Raw genomic sequence first — 18,339 nt, 5'->3', positions numbered from 1 at the left:
GTGGAAAGAGCATATACTCTAGACATAAGAAAGAAAACTCTACTAAACCTTTGGATATAATGTTTGAAAATCTGTTTTCATCAAACCTTGGAAGTTTGTCATGGCATTATTGAGGCGAAAGGGCATAACCAATAGCTCAGAGTGCCATACGTCCATCCAAAAGGCCGTCTTCTTCACATACTTGGGCCGCATGCGTATCTTATGGTGGTGTGACTTAAGGTCAAGTTGGGTAAAGATTTCTGCACCTTGGAATTCATTAATAGGTATTCAACTAAGACAATAGGAAATTTATTGATGAATGTGGCTTTCTTTTCATTGGAAATGTATTCAACTCAGTGTGTGAAAGTCCAGAAAAAATTGCCACCCCCATCTTTCTTTTCACTGGGAGAACTAGACTGGAGTAAAGGGCTTGTCAAGTTTTGGATCAGTCCTATTTGCTGTCGGTAGATGCTTAAAGTTTGTATTTGTGTGACTAGAGGAAATGGTACAATCACATGGTGATGGGAGGCCCCCCCAAGGCCTAGGATAATGTCTTGGTCCACCTCACATGGTGGTGACATGCCCTTGAATTTGGTAAGACTCCTTAAAGTTCTTGCTGTAGTTCCTTCACTTACTTCCCACGTGGTCCGTGATTCAATGGCTAGATATAGCACTAGAGCAGGTCAAGGATACTTATGATACATTTGGATCTCCACTTCTTCAACTCTCCGTGAAAATCTTGAAGATCTTCTCACTTTGAAGACACTCTCTTTCGTTGAGTAAAGAAGAGAGCAAAGTGGAAAAAGGGGGCTCCCAATTCTAGCTGGCCTAGGTGTTTCAAATGAGCGTCCCTTCTTTATTTATATTTTCCTTAAGTTGTTTTCAAAAAACTCATTAAGTAAAATATATTCACTAATGCTCTTATGATATTATGTGTGTGACCCTCGAAGCTCATGTATCATTCTAATTAATAATTTTAGTAACCCAATAATAATTGTTGGTCAACCTTATTAATTAACTATATCAACATGTAGATTAATTAATTACAAATCAATTTAACCCAATCGATTAGTCAAGTTTCCTGCCCTTGGGTGTCAAGCTGCACCACGTGTTTCAATTAGACTTGTTTCAATTACATGTTTAAAGACTTGTTTTCATTTTATTATGATGTCATCATAATTCACTAGGTCATTGCATGTATTAATGGACTTGATTATAAACAGTAGACATGCATAATAATGAAGGAATATTTCATTCAATAAACTTAAATAAAAATATAGAAGTGTGATTGGTTTGACAATTACATAATATCCATTAGTATTGGCAATTGGAAGCTTCAAATTACATTTAAACACACATTTTCTTACATTTTGGATGTTCAATTGTCAAGGATGGAATATCAGTACTTATGATGTGGTCTAATAGTCCTACTTTTATGTGATTTGGCGTTCAACCTATAAATTATGATGATTTATGAAATCTTTAAAGAAAGGTTTCTAACTAGATGAAGGCTTAAGTTGCCAATGAACCACAACATGAAAATTTATCAAGTGTGTTTATACCTTGATCGTGTGACCTATCTTGTCCTTTTTTTGATTACCAACCCCTTCGCCTCTTGCATAGATTAATCGCCACTACTATTTGTATTTGTAATTTCAATACAGGTGAAACTCTTACCATATGAATACCAGTTTTCAATATCAACCAATTAGTTTAAATTTGTGCAAAATTTGATGGTACCTTGTTATGTATACTACTACAACATGCAATATAAACAAAATTAACTAAATAGAAATGTATCCTGTAACTTGTATCCACTCAAATCCAAAGACAAAACCCATGTAATACTTTTCAAAAGGGATGATAAGGGATGCATCAAAAGAGTAAACAACAATGGTGGTGATGGTGGCAAAATTGCAAGCAGTGTCATCGGGTGATGTCAACGTAGTCTGGCAAGCAATGACAATGAGTAGTGGCATGCACATGATCTTCCCTTAGATACCAAAGTAATCAGAATGTGTTACTTTAGTAAAATTTATATTTAAGCTTATGTGTCTTTCATAAAAAAACTAGTTATGCAAATGGTTGAAGGGCTGCCCTTCAAGTAGAGGAGAGTTGGGTTCTAAACCCAGTAATATAAAATATGAATTTTTATTCAATTTCTGAACTCTTTTTTTGGTTTAGTTATTGTCTTGATTTGCTGCAAATCAGTTCCCATCTTTCGGTAAGCCCATGAACCCCTGAACTGACAGCATCGGTTCAGTCTGGTTTTAACAAAGTTTATGTAAGGAATGAGGAACCCTAGATACAATGCATTCATATATACACATATGATACTTATAATAAAGTCCATGAATACATGGTATGAATAAGTGAGTTTTGATGATGTCATAATATGGAGATCACTAGCCTCAAAACGTGTGTGTTAAAAATATTAATATTAAAACACTACTCTAGTCCCACTCATATGATATATATACCTATCACATCTATTATTATGGAAACATTACTAATAGATAGAGGGTGCTATTTGAAGAAATAGTTCTGCAATTGAATCCATATGGATCCCTCAATGTTATACTTGAATGTTATATTTATTCATTTCGTAGTTTTTTGTAAGTGGTATTTAGACCTAAGACACCAAAGACATCCTTTGGATGGAAGGTTCTGTTTTCACTATGACCAATATATTTTTAATCTTAAATTCCAAAGGCAACATAAAATTCACAAAGGTGGTGGAATCTTTAATATATGATATTTTTCTGGTAGTATAATGGGAGAAATCTCAAGGCAGACAATATAATGAAATCCTTGGGTAAGATGGTAGACTATTAAATAAGACTTCTCCAATGATTTTAGAACCCATCAATGTTAACTTGGATACTCACTAGAGTTTGCAGTCATCCTAGGAGTGTCAAATAATCAAGGGACTATACTTACATGACAACAAATGATAGTTAGGTTTTATGAAAGTAGATATTCTATTTCGCACGTTCTAGAGCACGTAGTGTAGCGTGGGACCCCACAAGCTAGCCCCTCAACCTGTCCATTCTTCAAGATTGATCCCTCATTAATTCATTTTTATGTTGATACAGATCATTAATTAGGTTACAAAGTAAATTTAATTGGTCCATCAGAGTTTAAAAACGACACTACTACATGGGCCTATAGGGTTACATAAAAAATTTTATAGGACGTTAGAAGATTGAGTTAAATTAAAATTTAAAACATAAATTTATGTAATTATATTTGGCTATGTTCCCTCATAAGTGTCATCCCTCCTTGTCATATCAAATTCGTGAAATAGTGATGTTAGATTAATGATAGAATTGAGATGAAGAGGATAAGAAATTTCATGGAAAGCTGTAGATACATTTAGAGGCCAAATACTTGAACAGGTCATCACAACTTGCTTGAGGAATCAAGAAACCATGGATTTGATTACCTTTGAAAGATGATTTGATTATTCCCTTTTAAAGATCATTGAGATTCAAGGTTATTTGATTTTCTCCTTGAAAGAAATCATGAACGGTTTTTTACGATTCCATTTTTTTGTAACATAAATTCTATATGTAAAATTTGATCATTACCTTAGGCCCCAAGAAGGCTTTGTTTATTTAATGAACTATCTTGAATATCAATCATCTTGGACAAAGGTATCTAGAAGATGAAGGCCTTGAAATAGACAATACCTGATTCATTCACAAAAAAATATAATACACTTGCTCAAAATTCATGCTTAAATCACATAAAATCTCAATTGATTCCTGTTCATTCTTAAATATTTCAAACTTTTAAGATAACATATTCCACTTTATATCACCTTATTAAAGTATTAATATCCTTTATCTCAACTTCACTACTAATTTTTCCCTTGATTTAACATATTTGCTAAAAATATGGGGTAATTAAATATACTACCAATATTGTAGTTAAGGTGTGTTTTGCTTACCTTTGGGGTTTTATTGAGATAAATGACATGATATTTTTTATGCTTTTCAAATTCAGGGTACTGGAAATAATATCTTGTGCATTTCCAATCACTATAATAAACTCTCCCCAATAATGAGTTGACCATTCAGGCTAAATGAAACCTTTGGCCTTTCTTATCAACAAAACACTCTAGAAAATTGAGTATTTAGATAAATTTGTTTTAAAAATTTACAGCTGGTTGGTTCTAGACATTAATGAGAATCTGAATTTTATTCATGCAGTAAAAAATGAAAATAAAAATAAACTTTTAATATAATACAAAAATATACCAATGCTCTTATATCCTTTGGTTATACACATGCCTGATGAAATCTATTATCATTTGGTTCCTTAAATGAGTCATCTTCTGCTGAAAAAATGCTCGACGTGAACTATTCACACACTCCTCAACATGTCAAATCTCATTTTTTTAGATATGTGATAAACCAATAAATTGGGGTTAATTTTGTAATTTAAGACCTCTTATTTATACATCCATACTTATGATTATCCTTAAAAGCACAGAAGAATAAGCCTCAAATCCACATGGAGAAACTATTGAATAAGGGAATTTTAAGTTTAAATTATCTTTTTTCCTAAAATTAGATTAGGAAGTTTAATGGAATTCTCTCTTGAGACATAATTACATCTACTTTACTATCAAGTGCCCAACAAGCCGGGTGGTGGTTTCTCTTCAAGAGTATGTATCTGAAAGTAATTCCTTAAATCACTTTCTCATGAAATGAAAGAATGGACCATAAAAAATTTTCAATGAGAAAATCGCACTGATAATAAAAATTAGGAACAAATCAAAGTGCCATTTATACAAGGATAAGGGGTCTATTTAACATATGAGCTTCTGGATGGATAGACAAAATAATCCTCAAATTTAAGATCAAAGTTCCTGTGGAACTATTGGATAATCTTCCTTTCAAGTTGGGCAATGCAAGTCATTCCATTTTCTTTCTCCTTCAACTTTCTACTTCTCTAATGCATGTTTTGTATTTTTAGCATGTAACACAACTTAATGAAGACCCAAGAAAGAAAAATATGCCTAAAATATTAAAATAAATTATTTGATTTAGGAATTTAGTTTTATAAAATTCAATAAACATTGAAACTTCGGAGAAGTCAGAATTTTTATAAAAATACAGTAAATGTGAAAATTATTTGCATACATATAGATGCATAAAGTTTGAATCATGATATTACCTTTTATGAATGGAATGTCATAAATTTCCATTCAAATACTAGAAAATTTAAAAAATCATAATCTCATTTTAAAATTATAACAAACATGTAGAGATGTTTAAATAAATTTAAATACATATTCTCTGACTTAAAAATATGTTCTTAATGAAATTAATGTTAGTATATTAAAATATTATAAAATGGAAAGAATATGAACTTCATTCTAAAAATGTAGCAATGCATTTTATGCATAAATTTCAGAAAAAATCAAATTATTCATTTTTGGGATTATGAATACATAATATCATCAAATTAAGTCAATAAGGTGTGCATTTATGGATATTTTCCACTTTTTACTATGCTTGTGGTTGCACTATCACCATTTAAAGGTAATATGAGTTATGTGAAGTTTATTTTTATAATAATTATTTTTCTGTACGTTACTGATTTATGAGACTAACCTCAATTGATTCCTTAGAGTTAAGTAGATTATTATCACATCTTTCTGGATTTATGACTTGAAATGCAGAACATAGTGAAATTAAATAGTGATTTTGGAATGCCTATGAGAGAAAAATAGGAGCCCAGGCCACCTCATGAACCAGAATATGATGCCCTAGACATGATCCAGACCATATAAAGAGATCAAATGCAAATACAACTTTATTATTTAAGCTTTTTTAATGCATTTTTAGGAATTAAGTCAAATTAAATAAATATTTATTTAATTTATTAAAAACACCTCATGGCCTGTTTTTTTTTTTTTTGATAAATATTATTGCTTTAAAATATCTAAAATTACCAAAAATTACAAACGTCTCTTAAAATATTCAATTATATATTATAACCAGCGTTCACTCTCTCATTACATATTCTCCATGGTTTAACAGCAACTTACCTGCTGTTATGTAAAATATAATATTGTTGCATAAGTTATCGCTTCAAAACCAACTTATTGTACCCTAATTTCTGGTTAATCGATAAGCATACTCACATATCTAAAACAGGTCTTCTTACCATTCCAAAATCACTGATGGAAAGGCACCAAGATGAAGAACGGGCTGCAAAAGAAAACTTGCTCCAGTATTTTTTTTTGACACAATGGGATTTTTATCACAATCTGTACCTTTTTAATTATATTCTTTGACCTGAAATAAATCTTATGTGTGTGAACCTCTATGCCCATGTACAAGACAAGTTAATGACTCCATGACCCTTGTAAGCCTTAATTGACTAAACCAACCAATAAATATTCCCAACGTATAGATAAAACATTCACACATTGCTTTTATCCAATACATATTTCAAGTTCCCATATCTATGAGGTTCTGAACTAGAAGATACAAAAGAGTTCATCAACTCTTTTACGGAACCTTTCTTTCATTGGTTATCATGCAATAAATACCCTAATTTTCCGTCCAAATTAGTACTGATGAATGGATAAATTATTGCAGAAAATTTCCCCACTATTTCCACTTTCTTTGTCAAGTACTTCATCACTTCACCTTCCTGGAGTCAGTTTCCTCTTGTACCTATGGTGGATGATCGCATATTGTCTATAAAACCGCCTTTGCGGACTTTTTTGTTGAATCCAAGCTAAGACTAATTGGAATTTCGTGATTAGAGACTTGAAAATCATACAAAAGCACAAAAGCCTATCTATGAAGTTTCTTTGGTATCACAACGCAAAAGGCTGCTTAAAAATCATGACATTTCTAGACCTGATTGATATTTACTTAAATTAGCTTGTTATTTGATTTTTTAGCGACTCATTTTTGGGAAAACCCCTATGTTGTCATTCACAATGAAGACATGCTCCTAATGTTTTTATATAATCTCATTAATTATGATTCTATTCTGCTTCTTCTTCAATATATATATATATATATTAATACAATTTAATTGATGTGTAAAAATACCAAGTGATTATTTTAATTTATATTTCAATATCATTTTTCAGTTAAAAGTAGAAAATAAATATTAATCTATCCAGGTTTATCCTTCATACTTTAGTTTTAATGAGCTCTGTTGTAGAAAATCAGAGCACATCGCATAGAAGCACAATATTAAACCTGTCATGTATGTGTCACAATAATTTATATGTTACCATTATCTTAAAGTTTATATTAAAATTAGACTGTTTGAAATCTTATTTGTAAAAGATTGATCTTCACAAGCAAAATCTTAGAAAGTAGAGAGTAAGGTTGTCCCAAGTGGGACTGGTATATTAGATATGGTATCAATTAAAGAGCTATACAAGAGGGTAGGAGATATATATTATGAGGACAATACCATAAATGAAATTAATATAATTATGGAGACTATGTTGAAATGAGCGAGAATGTATTTATCGAGTTTTTAATCCTGAAAAGAGATTTTTATTTATTTATAAACTGAAATGTGAAAGACTAAGATGGTATCATGATTTGAGAATGTAGATAATTTTTATGATTCCTGTTGAAGTAAAATTCTAGATAAAATAATTAAAACAATAAAAAGTGAGGTTGTCACACCATATTTGTTGAAATGCCCAAAAGAGAACTGGTAGGAGTTCTTTCTGTAATTCTATTTTCATTCACCTTTTTTATCTTTCATATAAGTTTTATATGAGTTTTCATCTTTTGGCTTACTAGAGTTCTTCAAGGGGTTGGAGGGTTGCCGTCACTTCAAACCTTTCATGCCTGGTGATGTCTTCCTTCAGGGAAGTTAATGAGTCTCCTCTCTTCAATCACTATCTCATCATATTTCGTTCAATTCAAACAGGATGCCACTATCTCCAATTGAAAAAGATATATGAAGAGAGTAAAGGAAGAATATGATATTTCCTTATTTTGGATTTGAGACCTATATTTTGTTTCAGGAAGCAAGATCATCATAGGGATAACAAATTTTGGATTTCATAGGATGAGAGTGAGCCAATATCATTGACAATCAATATGTGACCATTCCTAAGGCTTTTTTGGCATTCAGGCAATGGATGTCAGCATATTTGTTGCCATAAATGGCATACTGGCGGTAGGGACAACATGCTGACAACAGGGACGACTAGGGACAAATATGGATGCTTTGCCCCTAGACCTTTGATTTCAATTATAACGGTTTCAACGGCTTTAGTTACATCACGATGCTAAACTCCATCACAGCTCCAATAGTCCCTGAAGATCAAATAGCCAATATCAATGCTCATCTATAATCCCCTCCATGGTCATCTTGTAGCCAGTGAGACAACAACAAGGGGTACTAACATGGTTGGCTAAAAGTACAAATACATTTAGTAGGAAAAAAATTGAAAGAAATTTTTTAAAATGTTTAAGAAATAAATATCCTCTCATTAAATCTCAGGCAGTATTCCATATTTCAATGTACAGCCATTGAATCCTTCCCACAAAGTCGTTCAAATCTTAAGGATACAAATCATAAATGTATCGTAGATTTTTTATGCTCTTGCTTAAGCCTCTGATGCATTTTTGAATGATTCAGCCACCTTAATTTTTAACACAAACGACTGAAAAGATGTTTACAGAGAAACCAAAATCGATAAAATTGGTTAAAACTTTAGGAACAACAGATTTGCCCTGATTATTCACACATAGGGTAGCTGAATTGAACACATAATAAAACAGTCAATCTGAACTAACCTAAACCCATTTATAAAACTTACAGTTTTAAATCATAAAGCTGTCAAAAGGAATTTTAAATCATCTTAATTATAAATAAAATCATAAAATGGAATTTTTGTCCATTTGACATGTTCGAACAGCCCTATCGTCCCATCCGTGACTATAGTGCACTTTATCACAATCCACCAAGTCCCAAAGTGAACCCTAACTCTATATCCTTTTCCTCTCCTTGTGCATGGTCATTCTCACTCAAAACACGCAAGGTGAGAATTGACATCTTCCTTTGATGTGACTTGAGTCCATCAAAGGAGAGGTGATGCCTCTTTCTCTCTCCAAGTCTGAAGTTTGGTGTTTGGCCAAAGTCAAGCTTTGTCTGAACCTGACACTTGACAGATAGTGAAAAAAATGATGGATTAGGACAGCAAACGTCCATGTGGGCAGTCATTATCTTAAGGATAATAATCTGTTGTGAAATAAAATAAACCCTCTTGAATGAAAGAATGTTATCTGTTTGGTATTACAAGAAAGGTGTATCAAGAATCTTAATTTACCATACATGCAAATCTGGATCTACCTAATGCAATCCAAGAACATGAGAAAATTCCTCAGTTCCAAAGAACATGCCTATGGTAGAATAAAAAACTATCACACTTGAAAATCTCAATCGACTCGTCTCCAATCAAAGAACATGAGAAAATTGCCCCATATTGAAGGAGGCTGGGTAAAATCATAATATAACTTTCTAGAATATGGGAATCTACCCCTCTCCAGTTCAAGAACATGAAAAAATTCCTCATTTTGGAAGAAGGGTGGATAGTGAATCTTAATCTTCCACACTTTACCCGTTTCCAATTGAAGAACATGAGAAAAATTCCACTTTTTGAAGAAGGGTGGATCGAATCATAAAATATCCATCTCCAGTCCAAGAACATGATAAAATTACCCATTATTGAGCAAGGGTGGATAGAGAATCATAATCTAGCATTCTTGAAAATCTGAATCTACACGTCTCCAATCCCAGAACATCAGAAAATTGCTCATTTTTGAAGAAGGGGGAATAGAATCATAATCTAAGAAACTCGAAAAATCTGAATCTACCAGTCTCCAATCCAAGAACATGAGAAATTCCTCATTATTGAACAAGAGTGGATAAAATCATAATCTACCAATCTAACAAATCTGGATCACCCGCCTCCAATCCAAGAACAAGAGAAAATTCCTCATTTTTGAAGAAGCTTGGATGGAATCATAATCTACCATGCTCGAAAATCTAAATCTACCCGTCTCCAATCTAAGAACAAGAGAAAATTCCTCATTTTTGAACAAGGGTGGATAGACTCTTTATCTACCCATACTGGGAAATCTGGATCCACCCGTTTCAAATTCCAGAACACGAGAAAATTCCTCAATTTTTAAGAAGAGTGATAGAATCTTGATCTACCATACTGGCAAATCTGGATATACCCGTCTCCCATCCAAGAACAGGAGAACATTCCTCATCTTTGAACGAGGTTCGGTAGAATCTTAATCCACCCTTCTAGCAAATCGGAATCTACCCGTGTCCAGTCCAAGAACGTGGAAAAATGCTCATTTTTGAACGAGGTTCGGCAGAATCTTAATCTACCCTTCCAAGCAAATCGGAATCTACCCGTGTCCAATCCAAGAACGTGGAAAAGTGATCATTTTTGAAGGTGGTGGGTAGAATCTTAATCTACCCTTCTCGCAGTCCTGAATCTACCCGTCTACAATTCAAGAACATAAGAAAATTGTTCATTTTTTTCTGAAAAATTTAGGATTCTGGCGAAATTGGGTCGTTCTCGTGATTCGTGAAGCCCAAATAAAGCCAATTCTTGACGTTGATGGGACGTCGTACGAGCCAAATTTCCAGTCTGCGCAGTCCACGACGCTGCCATCTCAACCACCAGAGGTCCCCCAAGGCGACGGGCGACAGCAGAAGAAGGCCGACACAATCCATCTACTTCATTGTTCAAATTGCGATATATATTGGCCCTCCGTCGCGCTGTTAGAACCGATCATGGATGGCAAACTCGTAGGTGAGAATGTGTCTCTTGCCCAAACTTGATTCGTTTTTTACAGAATTTGCGTACTACTTTAGTGATTTATCTCGAATCCTTCAACGAGTTCCTCATTCATCTCTGGTTCGGATTCATTTCGTTTATATTTTGGTTTTCTTGCTCCTTCTAAGCAAAAAAATTGCTTTTTTTGAGATCTGCGATCGAAGATAGTCCATCGAGAAGCATATCAGAAGTGGAAATGGCGCAACAGAGGAAGATCTAAGTTTTTTTTTCACATAATCATGCCGGGGCTTGATTTGCATTTGTTCAATCTTTGTTTATATTTCGGTTTCATAGTAATTTTTTTGAGCAAAAGAAACAGCTACTTTAAAATCAGTAATCGAAGATAACTCATCGGGAAACATATCGGAAAGTGGAAACGGCGCAACAGAGGAAGATCTATGTTTTTTTCATGCAATCATAACCAGACTGGACTTGGATTATTCTACATTTATATTTTGTCGTTCCTTGTTCTGAGCAAAATAATCTAAATTTATAACCTATCTGAGATTAACGACTGAAGAAAATAGATCGAGAAATATATCAGAAGTGGAAACAGGGCAAAGGAGAAAGATCAAAGTTTTTATTATGACTAATTCATAGCCAGGCTTGATTTGCATTTGCCTAATCTAACACTAAGCGGGAGACCAGTTGTCTTTTGACTTTTCATTGGAACAGAGAAAGATCAAAGTTTTTTTTTTCCACATAATCGTAATCAGACTTGATTAGGAATCATTAATTCAAACATTAATCGTGGATCTCTTTTTTTCGCCGAAATTCATTGTTTCGTGGTTCTCGCTTTTTTCCAGGAACACTAAAATAGAAGGTGAACAAAATGTGGCGTAAACGAAAAGCGCGAACAAATTCTGAATTTCAACACGGGGCGTCTCCCAATATCAGTTCGCAGCTAGCTTTGGATGAAGCTGTGGCTAAAGCTTTACAGTACTATGAGAACAAGCTTGCTGCAGCTTCGCCGACTCAAGAACCTTCGATGCCCGATAACGGTTAGTGTTTCTATTTTTTCTTTAAATGTCTGCATCATGTTAGGTTCAACCGCGTACTGTGCTAAAAGTTATAGCTAATAACAAGGGTGCTACTTTTCCTCTTTAAATAGGGTAGTTGCGCTTCAACACAATCAGATCATCGATTCCTGGTTGATAGGTGTTTGCCCAAGGAAGGGTTGGCGGTGCAGTCAGATTGATCAGATTGGCCATAAGATCAATACAGTCTGTTCCAACCTCAGGATGTTGGATGGGATGACCAAAAAAGATTGTTAAAATATTAAAAAATCTTTCTTAAAATCGAAAACAGTGTTTTATTAGAGGCATTTATTCATTAAAAAATTAACTGCCTCTTAGCTTTGAAACTCTATACTGGATTTTCTACCTCTTAGCTCCAATGGAAACTCATGTTTGAACTCCTAACTGCTTTCACAGTTACCAAGCTGCCATTATTTAAACCCCTCTAAACTAGCATCCTGACATAATCTTCATTATTTCGTATGTTTCTTCTAGGAAGCTCTTCCAGTTCCTCAGAGGATAATTCACCTATCAGTAGCCCATCTGATCTGGTAAATTTTACAATCTTTTTTTTATATTTAATTCAAAGATTTAGTCTTCATAGTGAAAATATTTCTGACTACCTATTCTGAATGTTGATTGCACTCAGGTCACCCAACAAGATCCAGATGCCATGAGCTACGAGGTGCGACTTTTCTGCATTTACTTGACTTTTTAATTTGAATTTTTTAACATTAGTTAGAATTCCAATATTTTAACATAAAGATAAGTCACAACCAAAGTCATTAATCATATTCAAGAGTTTGACGGCTGGGCCCTTTACCCCTCAAGACAGCATTGGGCCATTTAACCCAAATTAGCTGGAATTGCTGTGGTGTGGGGATCTCTCTCTCTCTCTCTCTCTTCTGTGTGAACTACAGTTTCTTGGTCTTGGATTCGTTTGGCTTAGGAACTTTGATGTTTGAGCCCAGATTTGATTCTATCTGAGTGGAATCCTCAAGGTTTGACATCAGATAACTATATAGTTTTAAGGAAATCAAGGGAAATTGATGCATGTAACTGATGACTGATTAGTAGAAAATTCATCAATCTGTTCCATTTGTGAAGAAATTTATTAAAACACTCAATAATTTTTAAAATTTAAGCAAAAGTCATCTCTCTGCACGTCATTAATATCACGGGCAATCATTCTTCTCCAGTAGTTTTATGACACTGAGATATAATATCAATAATGTTACATATTTTTTCTTTATGAAAACTTTGTGGTAGGACTGGGATTCTATGGCACTCCAAATGAAAATAAAGAAATCCAGGGGCATATCTCTCTGCTCTACCCTTCCAGATTGAAGATAGTTTCAGAAGAATTGAGTCTAGTAAGATGATGAACCAAAAACCATCTTCTCGGGAGTTTTTTGTTTATTTTATGAGGAAAAAAGAACCAGACAAACAAAGGGCGCCTATTCAATCAAAAAAATGTTCCCAAATGCCGGAAAATTTATAAGATTATGTGCCTACGAATGTTCCTAAAGGTGAAGCTGCTGGTCCACAGAGCTGAGCCCATTTAGTCAGGGGTTAGCACCATCTTTTATAGGGTTTGCACAATCTGAAACTGGTTCGATCCAGATCAGAGTTAGTCAATTCATCCAACTTCAGTTATCTGCATAAGTCGGACCATCCAACCGTTAAATATTAATTTGAATTCTCCTCCTATTCTGTCATCAAACTCTCCTCCTAAACAAGGGTGGGGCACTCGACGCTACATGATTATTGTTCATCGATTGAACAGGGACTGCTTAACTGCACAAAACTGTTGCATTCTTAGTTATTTTAAGGACCTACTTATGACCCACCATATGACTGATACATCACCCGCTCTTCCTACTCATATGGATGCTCGTGAGAGTGATGAGGGAGTGTTGATGCATCGGTGATAGTCGATCGATAGCGAAGGATGAAATGGATGCCCTTTTGCATGACACCACTTGGTGGTTTGTTCCTCAATCTCCATCAAAATAACTTGTGCGGTGCAAGTGGTTTGTTGAACTGCCTGCCGGTCATAGATAGTTTCTCGATGTTTCATCGAACCTTTGATGAAGATTACTCTGATATATTCTTCACAAGTCCAACATTGCATCTGCTTGCATTTAAATATCTCTTGAAGTTCATTTATTGTACCCTCTTTTACCAGATGGATATCATAAATACATTTTTGTATGGGGCTTTGCAAAAATAAATTTTTATGGAGAAATATCATCGGATTATATTTCCAAGCATCTGGATATGCTGTCACGTTCAGAAATCTATTTATTGTCAGACAATCTCCTCCCATGTGATTCAGCTGTTTCAGTGATATTCTATTGGCGTTTTGGCATTGATCTTTTGGATTAGAACATCTGGTATTCAATTTCTGCGTGTCATCTGGGTATGATCTCCTGATGGTCTTCGTTGATTATTTTGTACTTAATGGTGATGGTCAGCATGGCAACGGGGATCCATAAATAAACGAGAGAGGTGGACGTCTGTTTTTCAAGTAAGAGGTTTCTCTACTGGGCAGCTTTGGGTGAAGGCTAGGAAGCAGGAGACACCTGCATCGAGAGGGGAGGTCTGACTGACCTTTCTTAATCTTGGATCTCTTCTCCTTCTACCTTCGTGTTCTCTCATCACTATCAGAGACTTTGCAATCTGAGATCTTCATCCGGATCCGAAGCACTGTAATTCCAAGTTTACATTTCTCTCATTTCTTACTGAATTTCTACTTAAGGAAATATGGTTCAAGAAAGTTTTTCTTGGAATTCCAATCTTATACTTCATCCGCATCACTTTTCTTGGAGTAAAGTTTCCACCAATGACCTTGGCTGCCTCAAATACTTCTTGGCCAATAAAATCATGGAGTTTCGTAGTGGATGTGATATACATCAGCAGAAGCAAGTCTTGTGTCTTCAATTAGATTCTGTTTTGTTGGGTGCTGAACCAGACACCTATCTCATGGACCCTAAGTTTATGCTACACTCCGAGATTGGTGAATTGTTGGATCTCCCTGGTAAAAATTGTTTTGTGATGGAAAGCTTCAATTACCTGACTATCACAAGGCTTGACATCTTGATATGAACCCTAACCTCATCAGGATATTTCCATCCTTTCAGACAACAAGGGGGCATAAATCATTTCAGTTTGATTTTGTTTCCCTTTAAATTAGGTAGCCCTTTAGGAAGGCAGAGAAGGCAACATATTCAAGTGTTATTGGTTTCTCCTATTTCTCTCCCTCGGCGAAGTCCTTCCCTCTGCCTATTCCTCTATGGAGATATCCATTCCACTGCTTTCCTTTCTTTGGAGTCGTCCATTCTCTGAGTCCCTTCTCCTGTCTCTATCTCTTTCACAGTATGGACACCCAGATTTTTAGCACTTTTCTTTTACCAACAGTGTGCTCAGCCAATTCTTGCTGAATCCATGCATATCATTTGAAAGGTCATCGACGGATAAGCCCCTCTGTCTCAAACTTACTCTTCTGGGGGTCTTTGGCTATTTGGATCGCCTGTCTACAGCTGGAAACAAATTTTTTTGTTGGGAATTATCTCATCTCTTGGAAGAGTAATAAACAATATGCTGTCTCTGAATATAGTGCCAAATTGAGTAACATGCCATGAAACTGATACAATCCAGGGGTTGAGATCGAAATCGTTGGTCACTGTAATGCAATTGTTCAACACAAAATGATACTTCAAGTCTCCAAATCGTTCACTGAGGGACAAGAGAGGGACGTAGAGAGAGAGAGATATTCCCAGGGTAGGGGAGAGAAGAAACAGGAAGGGTTGAGGGAGATGATGAAAGATTGTCGACAAGCAGTCATTGCACGGCAGGGGGACAATGTTGGACTTGCAAGCACATAGAAGGGGAGAGTCATGACCGGAAAAGGTGAGGAAGAGGGATTTAGAGATGCTCACGAGGCATCAGACTTCTTGCCCTTCCTTCCTGGAGGGCATGGCTAAAGTAGAGAAGGAAGTGGGCCAGGGCTGTATGTATGAATTGGGCTGCTGGCGGGTCTTCTCGGTATAAACCCCCTGGCGAATCATATCAGAGACAAGTCACGCGGTAATTACTTTTGTTTCATCACTTTCTCGCTGTACTGCAATCCTCTCAAAGCCGATGGTTCTGAATGATGGCCACCAGGTTGTACTGCATGTTGCCTCTAATAAGTTGTTTTATGAACAACCAAGTATACTGAGGTTAGTGTTTGCAAATGAGGGCAAAAATTATCATTAGAGGTGAGGACGAATGCTGCAGATCATCATATCCGCAGCATGAGTGATGATGACGATTTCATCATCATATTTCTGATCCTGGTGAGGACGAATGCTGTAGATGATAGTGACTCGTCATTGTAATCTCATCATCATCAATGATGGAGAATACTATTTGAAGTTTACTACTATTTATTCTAGAATTTTTTTTATGTTAAGCTCCTTGGTCCCATGGCTGTCACATTAGAGGGTCAATGTGCAGGTTAAATGAAGGCTCTCCCTTGTCCTTATGCAGAGCACCTGTGCTCCAAGCTCGGCACATATGATATTAATGCTGCAGCTCTAAGGATTCTGTTACGTTTTATTACACTGAGCACATATATATTTGGACTTGAACCTATATCTCCTCTCTTTATACTTTCTTCTTTCCCTCTTTTTTCTCTTTCTATTATTTAAACACTTCATTTTCTTTGACTGTATGTGTGGGTGAATTTCAGTTGAGAAGTATTTACAAACATCAAGTTTTTTGTGTCATAAAAAGGCCTTGAACCTCAGTTTCTCATTGTGAATCAGTTTACGCATGACAGGAATTGCAATCCATTACAGAAGCAGTGGGCTCTGAAACAAGGGGTTTGTCAGATGAGCTCATCTCCTTCTTGCCATCTTCTATATACAAGACGGAACTTGTCTCAGGAGATAAGCATGATGGGTAAAAGTTATTCTTTTGGTCTCAATGTGTCGAAAATATTTATTTTTAGAATAAAATTTCCAGCCTCATCATAAAAATATTATTCTTTGAATATTCTTTCTGAAAAAAACATTCTTTGAATATTTTTGAAGATTCTCGTCACCGTTTGGATTTTTGAAAGGGATGAAAATTCTAAATATGCCATTTCAGTAGGGTTCAAAATTTTGGGGCTGCCAAAGTCATAGATTTATTTGAGGATATCATTATTTTATTGGCCCAATAAATTACATCAACTTGGCCTTTTCTCTGAAGTTTTGACAGTGTCAGCCTTTCGCTGCTCTCAGATGTGTAATCTGCTGCATGTCCTATGAAAATCAAGAATCGATGATCACATTGCCTTGCCAACATCAGTATCATTCCTCTTGTATCATGCGCTGGCTCAAAATTAATAAGGTTGATTCTTTTGGCCATTCAGCTTTATTTTGCATCACCCTTTTTTTAAAGTTTTGCTCCTGACATATTTTTGATTCAGTAACCCAATACTGAATTATTATGATTGAAGGGATAAGGAATAATAGCTTTTAATTTTTGATAAAATAATGGTTTAAAAAAGCTTAAGTAGCAGTGTTGTGGATCCAGAATTCAATCATGTCTGGTTTAAACAGATGAAGCGGATCGTGATAAGATAAAGGTCGAGTTAGGTTGGAGGAAGAGATAGAACAGAGAGGTTGCGGTAGAGATAGTGTCAGATACAGAGATTGAATGAGAAATTGAGGTAGATACATCAAGAGATGGTGATAAATATCAAGACAAGTTAGAGATAGTGATAGATATAGGCACAGAGATAGGCATAGAGTTCAGAGATCGAGACAGATGTTCTTGATTAAAAAAAAGCTCTTTATTTTGTTTCCAAATGCTTACATCTTTCAAATTAAAGTCAGGCATTCGTTTAAAGGCTAACATCTTCTGCTGTGTGGGCTTTTGATTGTGATCAGGTGTGCCCTGTCTGTAGCAAGGAGGTCTTTGGGTAACCTCACAACTACAAAAAAAAAAAAATGTTCTTCCACTTGTATTGCTTGCTGAAAGTCCATGCTTAACAAAGCCAAGAAGTTTCTTATTTCAAGAGGGGTACAGTTTGTTTGTAATTAATAATTAAACTTGTTTTTCCATTCTATCTAGTCATATATCTATTATATATGTATCCCTATGGAGAAAAAGGGCTGGCTGGTGATCCTTAGGTTGCAGCACGTCCGCTCTTAAAATCGCGCCTTGCGGCATAACCGCCCTTTCTAGGACCGACCGACACCTCACCTGCACAGGTACCTATGTTGTGTAGTATGAGTCACACATTCAACATAGCGCTCGAACTCATGTGCCTTCCAGAACCTTGGAAGTTCCCTTGATCCTGTTGCGTACGATGAGACAGCCTCACGGCGGCAAAAGGATTTGAATATCCCCCATGCTATGGTTCCCCGCGGTGCATTCGGTTAGGGAGCTGGGCAATAAAATCTCTTCCGTATTCCAAAGCACGCTGCCCTCCTAGGCGTGCAACACTAA

The 18,339-nt window shown here is 35.4% G+C and overlaps 1 protein-coding gene across 3 annotated transcripts; it reads left to right on the top strand.

The window, feature by feature from the left end:
• The first annotated feature begins 10,168 nt into the window (after positions 1-10,168).
• On the top strand, positions 10,169-17,951 carry LOC144710534 (E3 ubiquitin-protein ligase BIG BROTHER-like). 3 transcript variants are annotated; one of them, XM_078584342.1, is made up of 7 exons: positions 10,169-10,456; positions 10,556-10,816; positions 11,647-11,841; positions 12,352-12,407; positions 12,506-12,541; positions 16,668-16,803; positions 17,095-17,235. In XM_078584342.1, the coding sequence occupies exons 3-7, from the start codon at positions 11,673-11,675 to the stop codon at positions 17,151-17,153; spliced, it is 456 nt and encodes a 151-aa protein (XP_078440468.1). In that variant the 5' UTR covers positions 10,169-10,456; positions 10,556-10,816; positions 11,647-11,672; the 3' UTR covers positions 17,154-17,235. The 3 variants fall into 3 exon arrangements, with proteins under 3 accessions (XP_078440468.1, XP_078440470.1, XP_078440467.1); XM_078584344.1 differs by having other exon boundaries at positions 10,200-10,456; positions 16,682-16,803; XM_078584341.1 differs by lacking the exon at positions 10,169-10,456 and adding an exon at positions 17,778-17,951 and having other exon boundaries at positions 10,564-10,816; positions 16,682-16,803; positions 17,127-17,235.
• The last annotated feature ends 388 nt before the right edge of the window (positions 17,952-18,339 follow it).

The sequence above is a fragment of the Wolffia australiana genome, chromosome 12 (assembly GCF_029677425.1).
Source record: "Wolffia australiana isolate 7733 chromosome 12, ASM2967742v1".
Taxonomy (NCBI): domain Eukaryota; kingdom Viridiplantae; phylum Streptophyta; class Magnoliopsida; order Alismatales; family Araceae; genus Wolffia; species Wolffia australiana.
Note: the sequence above shows the minus strand (reverse complement) of the source record. Positions and strands in the feature narration are given on the sequence as shown.